This window comes from Prunus dulcis, unplaced genomic scaffold (assembly GCF_902201215.1).
Source record: "Prunus dulcis unplaced genomic scaffold, ALMONDv2, whole genome shotgun sequence".
Taxonomy (NCBI): domain Eukaryota; kingdom Viridiplantae; phylum Streptophyta; class Magnoliopsida; order Rosales; family Rosaceae; genus Prunus; species Prunus dulcis.
In genome coordinates, this window is record NW_023010016.1 from 110,969 (window position 1) to 127,195 (window position 16,227).

General features: G+C 39.0%; 1 protein-coding gene and 1 long non-coding RNA gene across 2 annotated transcripts; one reads left to right on the forward strand and one right to left on the reverse strand.

Moving 5' to 3' along the window:
• Positions 1-206: 206 nt before the first annotated feature.
• LOC117612515 (exopolygalacturonase-like) lies at positions 207-1,474 on the reverse strand. The gene has a single exon (XM_034341202.1). The coding sequence runs from the start codon at positions 1,431-1,433 to the stop codon at positions 207-209; it is 1,227 nt and encodes a 408-aa protein (XP_034197093.1). The 5' UTR covers positions 1,434-1,474.
• A 13,796-nt stretch (positions 1,475-15,270) lies between these two features.
• On the forward strand, positions 15,271-15,726 carry LOC117612520. The gene is made up of 3 exons (XR_004583415.1): positions 15,271-15,301; positions 15,394-15,455; positions 15,658-15,726. It is a non-coding gene; the product is annotated as an uncharacterized LOC117612520 (long non-coding RNA).
• Positions 15,727-16,227: the final 501 nt, after the last annotated feature.

Genomic DNA, 16,227 nt, shown 5'->3' on the forward strand with positions numbered 1-16,227 from the left:
GTTATTGCCAAATTCACAAGGGAAGTTTTTAGTGATGAAAATTGGGACCAAACAGTCAACGATGGTATAAGAGGGCTCTAAATCCGGTTGGCATTGATGAAAATTGTGTTGTGTATTCATTTATCTTGGACAAAGGAGACAACATGTAGCACAAAAGCAAAGTAGAACACAGCAATTTATGTATAGAGAACATTAATTAGTACTTTCTACTTCTTGGATAAAGGAAGAGCTGCCAAGGACGATGTAGCACAACCAAGAGCCTTTGTCACGCCAGTAATTGTGGGCTTGACATTAGAACACATAGATGTAAGAGGGCCTTTGTCTCCACCGTAGGTGAGATCAATGTCAGTCAGCTCCACATTCTCACATGGTATGCCCGTGGTACATACAAGCTTGACTGCAAGTGGAGTGAAAGATGAGCCCTTAATGTTCTTGAAGCTGACATTGCTGATCTTAACTTTTGACGGAGGCTTTTGTTCACACTGAGTATATGGGCAGTACAATTGGTCTATGAGGATAGGGTTACTGACATTAACCATGATAATATCCTCATAGTGTATACCCGAGGCAATGCTAGGCGAAGGAGAATCTGGAAATGTTTTGATTCTCACACCGTTCTCCGTATTAGCCAGGGTGCAGTTCTTAACTATGATCCCGGTCACATCCTTTTCTTCCTTATATTTTCCAAGGCTTCCAATGCTTATTCCATGGCCTGGCCCACAAGTAACATCAGTCACTGTGATTTCATGGGAGTCATCACCAATAGAAATACAGTCATCCCCAGTTCCAATCTTTGAATGAGTAATGTTGATAGCAGTCGAAGCCCCGATATGGATTCCATCTGTGTTTCTGCTCTCGTCAGGTGCTGTGATGGTAAGCTGTTGAAATGTAGTATGGTTGCACCGAAAAACATGCATGTGGAAAAATTTGCTGTTAAGTGAAGTTATGTCCTGAACTTTGGAATTTGTGAGGAATTCGAACCGCAGATTAACGGGAAGAGGTTTGCAATTTTTGTTTTTGTGGCAGTCATTTTGATTCCAAGAAAGTGCTCCTTGGCCATCAAAAGTCCCACCACCTGATAAGGTGAGCATGTCAATGTACTGAAAACCAACCCAAGTATCCGGTCTTGTGAGTTGGCCAGCGTCTACTGGAGCCTGCAATGTGCCTTGAACTTGCATCTCAATGGGAGCCTTACAGGGGCCTCTGAAAGTTGCTTCTTTTAACTTGTATGTCCCGCTCGGAACAACAACTTTACTCGCGGATGGCGATGCACATGCATCACTCCAAGCCTTGGCCAAGGCCGTACTGACATCAGAGCCAGGCTTTGCACCGTATGTTGCACTCGTCACGTCAAACACACTAGCATGAGCTTTAGGTGTAGATGCTAACAATAAGCACAAAAGCATTGCCAAGAAACTTAATTTCATAGCCATCTTGATTTTCCTTCCACTTTGTTATTTTATTCTCTGTTTTTTTTTTTAACTCTGGAAGGATGATGCAACTCCATTTTGAGTTGAGGCCAATTTATAGTCCGATTGGGAAGGCTCAACACCATCAAACTATCCAACCAATCACTAACTATTTTTATACACAGTTGCATGTTGTTTTTATAATTAGTAAGCTGTTTAGCCTTGAGAATATTCATCACCAAATCTCTATCTAGAACGTGCTAAGCTGTTTGTAGTATTGCTGTCCTCCTCCACACCCCCCCAATATATGTATATTCCAAACAAGGAGGACCAAAACCATGCATGCACACCTGGATATAGTTAACAAGATCAACAGGAAAAGACCATGCCTACACTATTGGCGCATCTATGTATATACTTTTTCTAATATACTCCAACTAGAAAGTGCCTCATCTTAACAACTTTAATTCATCTACTTAGCTTAAATAATCCATTTGCACCATTGTGGTGGTTAGTTCATCTATTTTTTACCATACTCTTTTTATTTTTCTTATAATCCATAGGTTTTGCTTGCTATTCACCGGTGACATTGATCTCACCTACAATGGAAACAAAGGCCCTTTTACCTCTCAATGTTAATGTCAAGCCCACCATTACTTGTGTGACAAAAGCCCTTGCCTGTGCTACCTATGCTGGGTTAAAGAAATGGAATGTACTAAAGAGAAATTGTTGTGTTCTTTGATTTTTTTTATTTTATTTTGTGGTGCTTGTAAAAGTCTTTTTTCTTCGCTCAGATACCTTCACATGTTCTGAGCTATAAAATTCTAATATATTTAATATTTGCAAATAAATTGCTTGTGTTAAAACATACATTCAATAATTCATCATTGTCTAGATAATGCATCAATTTCTGCTCTATATACTTTTCTTGGCCTACAACCAGTTCGATGCCAACAAGAGGGCATTCTTTCTTCCCATACTTGGCCAATTGAAGCTGGGATTAGTATGCCAGCTTGATTTTGATCCTTCCACTATATTAATTGAAGATTATCAGACAAACTGAATATATATATATATTCATTCTCTCATCCGAACGGTCTGCTCGTTATTATCGTGCAGGTGCCATTGTAAATAAGGAGTACACTTTTAAAATAAATTAATATTTAAAGAGTGGCTATACTTGTTATTTATACGAATATTTTTTTATGTATAGCCGTGCGGCTATACTATTTAAATATTCGAATGTATGTCAAGCATATAGCCGACCATCTATACTGCATAAAAGTGTGTTCTTTTTTGTAATTAAGTAATATCTTACCATTTTAAAATTACTTTAATTTTTATCTATTTAGTGAATAATTAGTATTGAAATATTTTACTTCATAAATTGTAATTAATTATTTTAAATTATTTTGTGGGCTTTATTTTTTTATTTTATTTTATACAAAATTAGTTTATTTTGTTTACTATGTTCAAATATTTTAATAGTATAGCCGTGCGACTGTACTATTAAAATATATTAATATTTAAAGAGTATAGCCATGCGGCTATTCCTCTAAAATATATTCGGGTTTTAAGAGTGTAGCCGCACGACGATACAATTAAAATATTCAGACATATTGAAATATTGAAACATATTAAACTAAATAAACTAATTTTGTACAAAATAAAATAAAAAAACAAAGTCCAAAAAATAATTTAAAATAATTGATTACAATTTACTAAGTAATTTTTAAAATTAGTAAAAAATTTAAATACTAATTGTTCACTAAATTTATAATAATTAAAGCAATTAAAAAAGGCTAAGATATTTCATATTTACAAAAAAGAAGGCGCTGGTATTGTGCCTTTTTGGTTGGCAACCGGCCCATGTCTTCTCACAACTTGTGATTTATCTCAATGGGTGTGTCAGCATGCTTACATCCAAGCATTCTTGTTTTAGTGTGTAGATCCATCAGATACTTCCCTTGAGACAAAAATGTACCAGTTTCTGACCTTGCTAGTTCAATTCCGTGGAAGTCTGTAAGAGTACCTAAATCCTTCATCTCAAATTACTGAGACAAATACTTTTGTAGCTTATGTTGCTCTCTTGTGTCGTTCCCAGTTACAACAATGTCATCCACATAAACAATTAATGCAGTGATATTTCCTTCATCACACTTCAAGAACACGGTGTCATCTGAATTACTTTGAGTGTATCCAAAATTCTTCATGGACTTAGTAAATCTACCAAACCATGCATTCAGATATTGTTTTGACCCATATAATGACTTTATGAGCTTGCAAACTTGATTTTCTTTTCAGTAGCTAAATTACATTCTATTTGTAAATCCATGTATTTCTCTTCTACCAAGTCTCTGTGCAAGAAGGCATTCTTAACGTCGAACTGATGTAGTGGCCAATCTAGATTTGTTGCTAGAGACAGTAGGACTCTAATAGTGTCGTTCTTGGCTACTGTGGCAAAGTTCTCTTGATAGCCCCCCCATATCTCTGTCTGTACCCCTTCGCCACTGATCTAACTTTATATCTTTCAGTGGATCCATCTGCTTTGAGTTTCATAGTATAGATCAACCTGCATCCCACAGTCTTCTTTCCATAAGGTAAAGGGACTAGCTCTCATGTGGCAATCTTCTGGAGAGCTCGCATGTAACACTCCGTCCCAAAAATCACTGTTCAATTGATTATTTAATTGTGGATTTATAATTTTACCCTTAGGGGGTAGTGTTACTGTTCACTTTTCAATATGGAAGGATTTTATGGATTTTGAGTGTCACCATTTTGTAGAGCTCGCTCTCACAAGTTCGTAGACACGTAGTAGGCTCAAATCAAAGTTATAACGAAGAAGTTGTGGTCAACGGAAGTGCAGTGGCACAAACATAAATTTTTCAAAGTTGGGTTTTAAAATACCCAGTCAGCCTCTCTCTCTCTCTCTCTCTCTCTCTCTCTCTCTCTCTCTCTCTACGCACGCTACTTTCTCTCTTTGCACGAGTGGCAGCAAATTTTCTATGGCGATGTTGTCGCTATCTGGTGTCCGATTCGAACAAAATTGGTTGCAAAAGTTTCGTATTGATGTCCTCTATCTTACCCACATTTTCCCAGCTCAAAAACCCAAGGAAATTAAACAGGAACGACTAGAAGTTCAAGTATTTTTGAAGTTTTCAATGCCGTTTTCGGTGATCCCGGTGGCGGTTTTCATCAATCCAGGTATGAATCTTCATCCCATCCACGTGCTCTAGTTGTGTATACTGGTATCTTGGATCAATTTTGAGGTTTTACATGTCGTTCAAAATACCCATTTTAGCCGACGATTTCGGCTTCAATTCGGCTAGTTCCGACTAGTTTTTGGCTGTGGTCCAAGAACAAAACTTGATCCCCTAGTAAGTCTGAATCTGTTGGCATAGGTATTCGCAGGTGGTTTGAAGATTTTCAGTCGTTGGAAAATCTTTTAAAAAACCCAAGCGCTGCCCGTGGTGGGTGGCACCCCATAGAGTTCTAAATTGTTACCCTTGTCGTCCTGAGCATGACTGTATGCTTGGATTTGGATTTGATTATCATTTGATAGTCGAGCAGATATTGCACCTATTATGCGATATCTGGGTTCAATAGGTTTGAACCGTTCAATCGATCCCATTTTCTAATGCGTTGTTCCTCGTACTTCTAGGATTTGTGTTTGAACTGGTCGATCGAGAATGGGAGTCCCGAATACACCTAATCAATGATTCTAAGGTTAAGTAAACTGGTGGACCGTTCAATCGATTTTAACATACTATTGAAATCAATGAATGATGTCTATATTTTATTGATTTATCTATTCATTTTTGTGTTTATTGAATCTCTGTCGTTTTTTGTAAAAGAAGTGGGTCTCTCATGCTGATTAGGCTGCTTCCCTTTTTTTAAAAGCCCAAGATTGTTCATTTTATCATGGGTTTGACAAATTCTATGCTGGGCTGGCTGGCAGAATTCCGAGAAAATAGTCTGGGCTTTCTCTATTTTGAGCTGCTCTTTAGCTTCTTTTAGACATCGAGCCCAGGCTGTGCTCATGTCTATGGGCTGCATAAATAAGCTGGGCTTGCAGAATTTAGGCCCAAACAGACGTCAACAAGGGGGAGTCTCCTACTAAAGTCTCAAAGTAGATGAAGACTTTTTCTTCTTTGTAGCCTTGTAGCTTTACTTTTCTTTAAGTATTGGTCTCGGTTGACTGCTTTATTTGTTATGCTGAACTTAGGTCTGTTTGCCGCTTTACTATGAAAATTTTAGTTAATGCTTTAACTAAAATTTGGGTTAAGTTTGTTGATTGCTTGAGTAGCATGATGGTGAATGTGGGTCTGTTGTCCGCTTGGTTGGGCAACTATAGTTGGAGCCATGAGTTGTCTCTTAGGTGGTTATGCTGACCTCTTGGTTAGGTTACTATAGCCGGAGCCATGAGTTGTCTCTTAGGTGGGTCTGCTGATCGCTTGGTTGGGCAACTATAGCTAGAGGTTGACCACTTGGTTGGGAAACTATAGTCGGAGTCGTGAGTTGTCTCTTTTGTGGTCTACTAACCGCTTGGTTAGGCAACTATAACTAGAGCCATAAGTTTTCTCTTAGTTGGATCTGTTGACCGCTTGGTTGGTCAACTATAGCTGGAGCTGTGAGTTGTCTCTTACTTGAGGGACTAGAAGCTTGACTGACCTCCTTCATGGATTCCTAATATGCAAAGTCGCAACTTGTACATACTTAGTGGGAATAGAAGATCAACCGGAGTTAAAATTCTGTTATCCTCATGAAGTGTGTTTCACATCATTAAATTAGATTTCCAAGATGCAAATCAGACATCATAGATATATTTGTTAACGACATCTTATGCACGTCATAGATCTGTAATTTCTTTCCCCCAAAATTTTTAAGCCTGGCGCTCTTTTTTTCACCAAAATTTAACTTGGTGCTATTTTTTTTTTTCATCTTATCCACTTCATATACTCCCAGACGTTTGACTATTGTTGTTTTTTTTTTTTTTTGGGAAATAGCTTAAAATGCCACCCTTTTCATAATTTTAACTAAAAATACCACCCCTTCCTAATTTTTTAACAACTACCACATATAAATACATCTTTATTGTGAACTGATTGTACCCATATCAGTTTTTCAGAAATTGGCTTCTCTCTCTAACTCTTTTGGCTCTATCTCTTTGGCCGTCTCTCTCCCTCGTGTACCTCTCTCTCTTCGACGCAATCGTCTTTCTCCCTCCGCGGTGGCTGTTCATCCAAGCGTAACTCGACCGTTGACATCCAAGAGGTACTGTTCATATACCTTTTCTTTGAAATTTGGGGTTTTTGTAAATTTGGTTTAGGGTTTTAGTGTTTAGGGTTTGCTTAGAAATTGTGTTTGGGTTTATGGGTTTCTATGAACTGGGTAATAACTCACACCCACTCTCACTCGCTCGCAGGCACTGTTTACAGAAATCAAACTCTTCATTTTGTCACAGAACGTTTGGGCTTTGTTCACCGTTGTCTGGGTAAGTCTCAACTATCTATACTGTTTGATGAGATTTTAAGCTCTGGGCTCTGTGATTTCTACAATAATTAATTCCACAATATTCTGATTTTACTTGTTCAAATCAAAGCAAAGGAAGGGACGTTGTTTATGGATGGGTAATTGTCAAAAACGACTTCTGGAATCTACATGCTTATAATCAAATTTTGCAGATTGTCAATGGTCCGTAGTCCACATTTGAGACCGAGAATGCCTCAGTCACCACTGCCATCACTCTCCATCGCTCATTAGCTTGTTTCTTCAGAAGACAAATCATTCTCTCAAGCTCTTTTCAGAATTCGATCATTTGGTCAGTTGATTCAGTTCTCTTATGAAAATTCATTTGAAGCCTTATACATAGTTTTTGCTCTAATTTTTCGTTTTGAATTATTCATTAAAGTTTATTTATTTATTCATTTATAATTTTAGAATTGATGAGATATCTCGTCTGCGCTTCAAATTACCCTAATTTATTATTCTTTATTGTGATTGTGATTTTAGCTAAGGATTGGGTGATGTGTTTTTGTTTTGGGTCATTTGATATGGTTTTGAGATTGGTTTCATATCTATGATTTTGGTTAGTGTTAAAGTAAATAAATGGGTATTTCATTCCTGCGGTTTTTCTGGAGGTACACCATTGTATCATGCTTATTTTCTCTTCTGATGATATGGTTCTATAATGTATTTGTTTGGTCAGGCTGGTTTGATGAGTGCATGAGCTGTGCTGAAAAAGTGGCAAAAAAAACTTAAAATGCCACAATTTTGCAGAGCAAAATGTGTTTTTAGATATAAAAAATGCTCGTTTGAATACAATAGTGGGGTAATAGGCTCTTTGAATACAATGATATAATAATAGGCTCTTGATAAGTGCTGAGTTTGTTTTGTTTTGTTTTGTTTTAAAAATATGTGAGCTTAATTATGAATTTGAATGCAATATTTTTGAACAATTGATTTATAATAGAAAAACATGCATACATTCTGAACAACGACTATTTGATCATAGGATATTGGTATTGCTAGCAGCTAGTTATTAGTATTTGTGTCCAAGAAGACCCCATTGTGAGCACAACTTTGACAGAGTGGTTATAGAGATAAGAGGTGCTAAGAAATTAGATATTCTGATTTGTTCAATTACATTGCACCATCTTATTATAGTTACAGCTAACCTCAACTAGCTCACTGAGCAGTTGTAACTGATAAAACAGTTATAACCAGCACTATTTATTTGGATATGACAATTTTCTAACTGGCTTTGAGTCGTTGAATTAGTAGGTCAGTTGTAAATAGCTGGGGTTTTGTTTATGCTCTGTATTTTTGTTTATTTTTCACTTAATATCCTATAATAGGCTGTTGATAAGTGCTGATTGTTTATTGCTTGTTATTGTCTAGATTGCAATGGACTGAAATTATTTTTATAATATTGGCATGCAGGGAAATATGGTTTCTCCAATTAAGTTGATGATTGCAGAGGAAGAAAAGTTCCAAGGAAAAGCATTGTCCCTATCCCATACAAAGACTGCAATCAGTACGATAAAGGAGAAATTCAGTGAGCAACAGCTACGAAGGTTTGAAGAGAGTTGTTTTGGTCATCTCCTACTGATTGAGGACCTGAAGTGGACTTCACCAATTGTCCACGGCTTGTTGCTGAGGAAGGCTGATCCGAAGACAGTTTCCCAAGTGAACGGGATCAAATTCATCGTTGGCAATAAGGTGATCCAATTCACGGCGCAGCAATTTTGCGTTGTCACCGAGCTAAGGTTTGGAAACCATCCCTTCATTTCAATTCCCACTAATGAGAACTGCTCATTGAAAAGGAAGTACTTTGGCAACGATAAAACTGTCAACCTTTTGGAATTAGAAAAAGCCTTCCTCGACTGCGTTGATGCGGACGATGTATTGAAGCTTGAATTTGTATACTTTGCTGTGTTTGTGCTGTTGGGCAGTGAAAAACATGTCCACATTGACATGCGATATTTGAAGTTGGCGAAAGACCTTGAAGAGTTTGGGAAGTATCCATGGGATGCTGTGTGTTATGCCAAGACAAATGCGTCACTTCTGAGGGCACTTTGTGTAGATTAGCAGCGAGTGAAAGTGCCCAAAAAAGCTGCGAAAACAAAAAAAATCTGAAAAGAAAGCAAAGACAACGGAAACTGGGAGACCAAGAGAGTACCACCTCGAAGGTTTTTCGTTTGCACTTCAGGTGAGCAAATTTCCATTCATGTTTAAGTTAAATTTCATTTGTTTACAGTGACTGACGTTTTCTTCCTCAAACCAGATTTGGGCTTATGAGGTATTTCCAGCGTTGGCTGCACTACATTTGGTGGTGCACGAAGATAATGCGTACATCCCTCGTTTACTACATTGGAGGAGCAATAGTTCGCCGCGTTTTTATGAGCTAATGAGCCAAGTATTCGAGAACCGTGAGGTTAGTTAAGTTTTTAATGATAATGTTAGGCATATGAAAATATAATGTAATAAGTTTACTGATATGTATATTGTATGTGTAAATTGCAGGTTGATGTGCAACTTCTCCGGCCATCTGTAATCGACAAGCAGCAGCCGTATTGGACTTGGGGTGACAGTGTTGACGACACTGAAGAACTTGTTGAGTTGTTTGGCGATGACGCTGAACAAAAAGCCAGCACTTCTGCCTCTGTAGAAGAAAAAGATAGGACATTGACGAAACTGCTAGCCTTCCGTCATCCTCTAAGGCAAGCATTACCTTTTTTCCACTGAGTTACGCACTTGCATTATAACTGCTGTATTTGGGATATATTCTAGAAATATTGTAACACTTGCATTATAACTGAAAGCAGGGTAAACTCGCGACCATTGAGTTACGCACTTTGAAGCATGACTTTCAAAGGACAAAGGATGAATTGGCCAAAGTAGCTAGCTCTAATCGAGCGCTTCGTAACAGAGTGCATGAGTTGGAAGAAATGGTACGGAAGGAGTCATTGAAACGTGAAAGAGAGATTGCAAAAAATAATAAGTGTGTGGAGGATTTCGGCAACACCCTCGCTTCTATGGAACACTATTTTAAGCTGGAGATAGAGCAGCTGAAAAAACGAAATGGTGGGTTGAATGAAGGTGGGGAAGGACATGAGGACCTCGATAGTCCTCATATGAATGAAGGAGGCGACAATGACCTATTGCCATTACGTGACTATGTTAGTCCGCCTACAGAACCGGTAGCAATGGAAACACAAGTCCCCACTAATAGAGCCAAACCCTTCGCAGCCATGGTAGTCGAAGAGGCAGAAATGGCCGCTTTAGTTCCTCACTTACAAGTGCATGAAGCAGCTGAGCAGGCACAATCTGAAAAGCTACCTACCCCGGAAGATGTGGCCGGGTGTGACGAAATCTGCCAAAGACTGTTGTTTTTGTTAGAAGATTGGAAAATAATTGACAGTATGCCATCAGAAGGTCCGATGAATCCTCCAAGTATGCCCAAGGTTAGTATGGTTGGTGATGAAGAAGGTAGTTTGAGTGTTGAAAAAAAAAAAAAGTGGAAGGTAAAGGGGGCAGACAGAAGCGCCCAGCCCAGACATTGTTGAGTCTATTTACTGATCCTTTGAGGAAGAAGAGGACGGTGAGTGTATCGGATGCGACTGCAACCCCGCCATGTTTTGATCCATCAAAACCCCTGCCCATTGAAGATGTGAAGGCAGTAATAGAGTTTTGCACTGCCTAGAAAAACGATATCAGGTTAGGATTCTTTACCTTCGAAATCCAATCTTCAACCTATTCTAGTATGTAGTCATATAGTAATGAGAAAATGTAGAGTTTGCTTTAATATACATGTGTATATTTGTCATCAACAAAGTCAGAATTATGAGATGAGTACAAAAGTAACCGTTGCAAGTTTGCCTTTTGTAGTGCGGAGGTGCAGCTGGAATCATTTTCAGTGGGCGCTAATTTTTTCTACAAACTGATCGATGAAACAGAAAGGATTAGCTCAAGGGTAAGAATACACAAATATCTACTTTATTGCGATCATTCAATTGTTTTCTCACCTTTTTTAGGTGTACAGTTGTATGAAATTGTGCTGATATTATATACATCAACTTTCAGCACCTGGACATGGCAACCTTTCTCATCCGGAAAAGGCAACTCTTTCATCCGTTGGTATTTGGAACTGACTGGACAACGGCAGATTATTGCTTGCAGGTAAACATGTTACCATGTTACATTCACTGCTTTATTTGCTTTCGGTTGTCATTCTGTGATATGCTTTCATTTCAATGGATGCAGCAATTTCTAGAGCCGTTCAAAGCGACTGCCAAGAAACGTGGATCGAAGAAGGCAGCTCCTTCAAACACCATTGACCTTCCACCCAGCAAGCTGAACAATGTACATCACTATGTGCGTGGTACGTGGCAACACGGGTATGGCCAAGCTTGGACAAAAGTCCGGAAGCTCTATTTTCCATATAATCTTCAAGGGTCCCACTAGGTTGCAATCGAAATTGATTTCGTCAAACATACTGCAACTGTGTATGACTCCTACGTTGGTTTTACCAAAAATTCAAAGCTGGTTACACTTCTGCACCCTATTAGCAATACGCTGGCACGAGTGCTATACAATATGCACTTTTATGAAGATTCTGAGGTTAAAGAGGTTAAGCAAAATGGGCTGAAGATGTCGAGGTTTACACCATTCTCACTTTGCAGCATTGCAGATGTGCCACAACAACAAGATGGGTAAGCTTTGTGAATTTAGTGCAGTTTATCCAAATTTTACATAACTGCAGTTCTAATTTCCCAACTTATTGGCCTCACAATATGTCTTGCGGAATCATGACCGTAAAATTCATCGAGCATCTCAGTGCTGGGATTTCGTTGGATAAAGTTGACCCTTTGAAGATCAAATATTACCGACTGAAGCTTGCAATGGAGGGTTTAAGGGGGGAGGCATATTTATGAGGTAAATTTCTTAATGTCTGTGAATTAAGCTCAGTCTGGACTTATGACTTGGGAATTCATTGTGCTCATTAATTATGTCAGGAAATCCTTTATACGAAGATGCATACGTAGATGCTTTGCTTGACAGGACCCGAATCAAATTCCGCTTTGGAATTCGAGTCGAACCCTGTGCGTGTCCGACACTTGGCAAATGTCGGGCATAAAAGACCTATTTGCCCTTTTTCTTAAATTTTGACTTTGACTTCTACCGAAATTTCAGCAGAGTCTCCCCTATATTTCGTTAAATCCCAAAACTTACACCTGTCAAAACGAGCATAATTGTCCAAACAACCAACAGCCAGCACTTCAATAAACATGCCAAAGGTTCCATTCTTGCTCATGGGCAATGTATCAGAGCAATTTTGATAATTTACGGATCACTTAACTGGTTTACATACCATCACTTTTAATCCAGAAGGCGCGGAAGTCAAGATGGCCCGGTGGTGGATGTCTTGTGCACGCTACAGCCTGGGGGCGCAAAACAGTTGAAAGTGTTAGTGGACAAAAATAGGGTTCCATAAAATAATTTGCGAACATAATAACCCCCACTGTAAAATAATAGTAATAAAAGCTGGATATGTAAAGTGCGCTTGAAATATGCTAAATGTAAAGCATTCACACATATATAGATAATATAAAACATATTCAATGTCGAGAAAACTTGCATAAAATCACCGTAATTAATCCTTGCATAAAAGCACTGAAATCCAAAATTTGCATGAAAGTACTGAAATCAAGCCTGCATAAAAGCCATGTACTCAAAACTTTAGTCAAAACACTGTAATCAATCAAAACTACCACTCGGATGTACCCCTGTAATTCCGTCAATTTCCCTGGCAGGTCCCGGCGACACGCAGTCTATCCGAGCCGCAAATCCTGGCAGGATACAGGGAACTATAGTCAGCCTGATCCGCTGGCAGGTCTCGGTGACACAAAGTCGACTCGAGCCGCTCTAGCAGGATTCAGGGGACCGTAGTCAGCCTGATCTGCAATCCTGGCAGGTCTCGGGGACACAAAGTCAGCCGAGCCGCAAATCCTGACAGATCTCGGGACACCAAGTCAGCCGAGCCGCAAATCCTGGCACTCACGGTCCGAGCGTCCCCGAAACTCGTGAGGCAAATGTCAAGTGCCCTGACAGAACCGAAAATATATTGGATGTCCGTAGACATCGGTCTAACTGAGGGTAATCACCATAACTGGGTACATGGTGGTCTTAAAATATGCTATTTTTGGAAAATTTGAGAAATAACTGAGTTTTGTTAAATATAAAGCTGTGCTGCTATTTTATCTGATACAAGTCTCAACTCTGCTTTCTATCACTTTTTAGCATGCTCAACTAAGCAGCATAGGAATAAAGATATTTTACAGCATAAATCATGCTCGGAAAACATTCCATAAAACTTATTCAAATTCAAATAATGAAATTCATTCATATAAACTTATTTATATAAAATCAATATAAAATCATTTATATAAACTCATTTATATAATTCATTTATATAAAATCATTTATGGAAGAAAGTCCACTCACTCCTGGTCCGAACTAGCTAGGCCTCCTGTAGGTCTCTTCTGCAGGTCTGCCTGGTCCCGGATGCCTGGGTAAATCATCAGGAATATTTAATTAATAAAACTGCTCAGTATAAGATGTTTAAGTAAAACCCTGACCCCCGACTCTAAAAGTGCGTGCACTAACTTTAAGGTCATTTTTCTACCCACTTAGGCATTTTAGATGTTTAACATCGTATGAAAAGACTCGAGACTTTACTAAGCGATAAACTTCCACCTTGGTCGATACGGAACCCCGTAGGGTCCACGACCTCCAATGACCAATCTGAGAGTTCCTCTAAGTCCCTCACATTTAAGGAACCATATCCTGTAAGTTTGGTCTGAAATTGACGATTGGATTGACCACGATCGTGAAATTATACAATTTCCAAACCCTAGCCCCAGGCGGGACTCCGATTCACAATCCGTCGAATCCTACACGGTCCTAAAATTATTTGGAACAACATATCCGAAATTGAGCGCGATCCAACGGCTCGGTAATATTGAACCCGGAAAGCGCACAATATGGAAAATCCGTTCGGGGCACAAACGGAATCCAAATTAAGATCCGCAAAATCCTACACACTCGTCACAACACAAGGGTCACAACAAGACACAGTGCCACTGCACTACCCTCACCGACGCACCCCAGCACTCGCCGACAGCGATGGGTGTCTAAAGCGATTTCGGCTCGCTGGAAAAACTTCAAACCACTGCTCCGAACTCCTACCCTAGGTAAAACACCATATTTGGAGCCACTTTTGTTCTTGGACCTACCCCAAAAAGTGGCTGGAAGTGGCCGTAAATGGAGGTCGAAAATCGGCTGAAACTTCAATATCAAAAATCCGATGGCTACACTACAAATCGATCTAATCCGATCCAACAGGCAGCTAGAACAGCTCGAGAGGTTCAAGATCCATACCTGGGTCGACGGAAATGGTGGCCGGAGGAGGGAGATCGGCGGCCTTGAATTTTCGGTGAGTTCCCGTCGTTCTTTCGCAGTTTCCGGCCAGCACAGGTCGTCGGCGGGCGGGGGACCGGTCGGCGAAGGAAGAGGACTCGATGACGGTTCGAACGCCACCGGCCCTGAGGCGGCGCCAGCGAGCTCTGGAAGGCGGCGGCCAGTTTTCGCTCGAGAGAAGAGAGGGCTGGCTGGTTTTATAGATTCAACTTTGAAATATTTACAGTAATGCCACTGAGACTCTTTTGACCATAACTTTCTCGTTACAACTCCGATTCGGGCCCACTACGTGTCTATGAACTCGTTTCACCGTGCTCTAAGCAATGGCGCAAGCGGAATTGTCAAATTCCTTCTCGATCAAAAAGTCACCTTTTTCTTAATAAAATATTACGAGGGCAAAATTGTCTTTTCACAAAATAAAATATTCCTTAATTTATGAATTTTTGATTTGGGTTATTACATTGCTGGGGGTACTTTATATGGTCCTTCTGCCTTTTTGCAAGAGCTAGTTGGTTTAGTTATTATTGTGAGGTGTAATATTGTACAGTCTAGAAGCAGTGGCTAATTGCCTTACATGGCACACACATTGTTTCGATTTTGAAGGTTACCTATTTTGTACACCTCCATATATAAATATAGTTGCTCTTTATGGATGCTTTTGTAGCCATTGTTCACATTTTGTCTCTGTGGTTTTGTTTGCAATTTATGTGATATAGGTATATTTCATTTCCTGCACTGGGAATCTGTTAGTGGACTTACTGAAGCATACAGCTTTCTTAAGATTTCTCAATTTAGTTTTGACTTAGCTCGTTTTAAATAATTTCGGCAGCAATTCTACTTTTCTGCTTAGCATTATGTTGTTATTGGAATTTGGAACCTCATACTGTGTTTGCTGATCTTAGCTGGAGCAGGTACCAATCACTCATCTTTCATCTTGCATACTGGATTAGTTTCCTTGTGTATTTAGCTGTATTCGATCTGAGTGATTGTTCTCTCTGTACAGGGTATACTAGCACCATCCTGCTTAAGAATGGTAAATTATCTGACTTGATCGGTGAACTTCAGGTACTATTTTCATAATTTTTACTCTGCTTTGCTAGTGGAACTCGTAGCAAATTTTTATTTGGTGTTATTTTTGTATGAGTTTTTAATTTTGTAATGCATTTGGTAAACTAAGGTTTTGATCAGTTAGTTTATTTATGTAGGAGCTTGTGTCTTGTTGCTGAAAAAATTGATGGATTTGTGTTTATTTCTGTTTTGTTTGCAGTCTTTGTTGAATGGAACCGGAGAACAATCAGAAGGTGACTTTGATGCGATCGCATCACAGGTATTGGAAAAACTGCTATAAATTTTGTGTCGAAGGATGCTTTATCGTGTTGAATTTTTGTTTTTTCTAAAGGATATCAATTTTCCTGTGTTACTTTCTTTTAGGTGAGCCGATTGGCAGCTGAGGTCCGGCAACTTGGTTGGTCACGACAGATAACCGTCCTGAAGGGGAATGACAGCCAAATTGGTATCTTACTTTCTCTTATGTGTTCAAATGAATTCTTAGCATGCTTTCTGCTTTTTCCTCTTGCTTATAACCACTAAATTAATGCATGGTCCTGCCCTTACTTTTTGGTTAAGTTCTAAAACTTCTATTCCTTACACGTATGTATTTCATAATGCAATAGAAACATTTTATAATTGGTTATCTTTTTTCATTTATTTTTTTAATTGGTTTGACATCACTAATAATGCCAGCAGCTACCTTGGGGGCATTGGGTTATGGTTACTTGTGATGAAAGGTATCCAGATGATATATTTATGTTTATATTATTTCATCCATTGGTTCTGT

Excerpts from the sequence above, each read along its gene's own strand:
- LOC117612515 (XM_034341202.1), bottom strand. The coding sequence starts at position 1,433 with ATGGCTATGAAATTAAGTTTCTTGGCAATGCTTTTGTGCTTATTGTTA.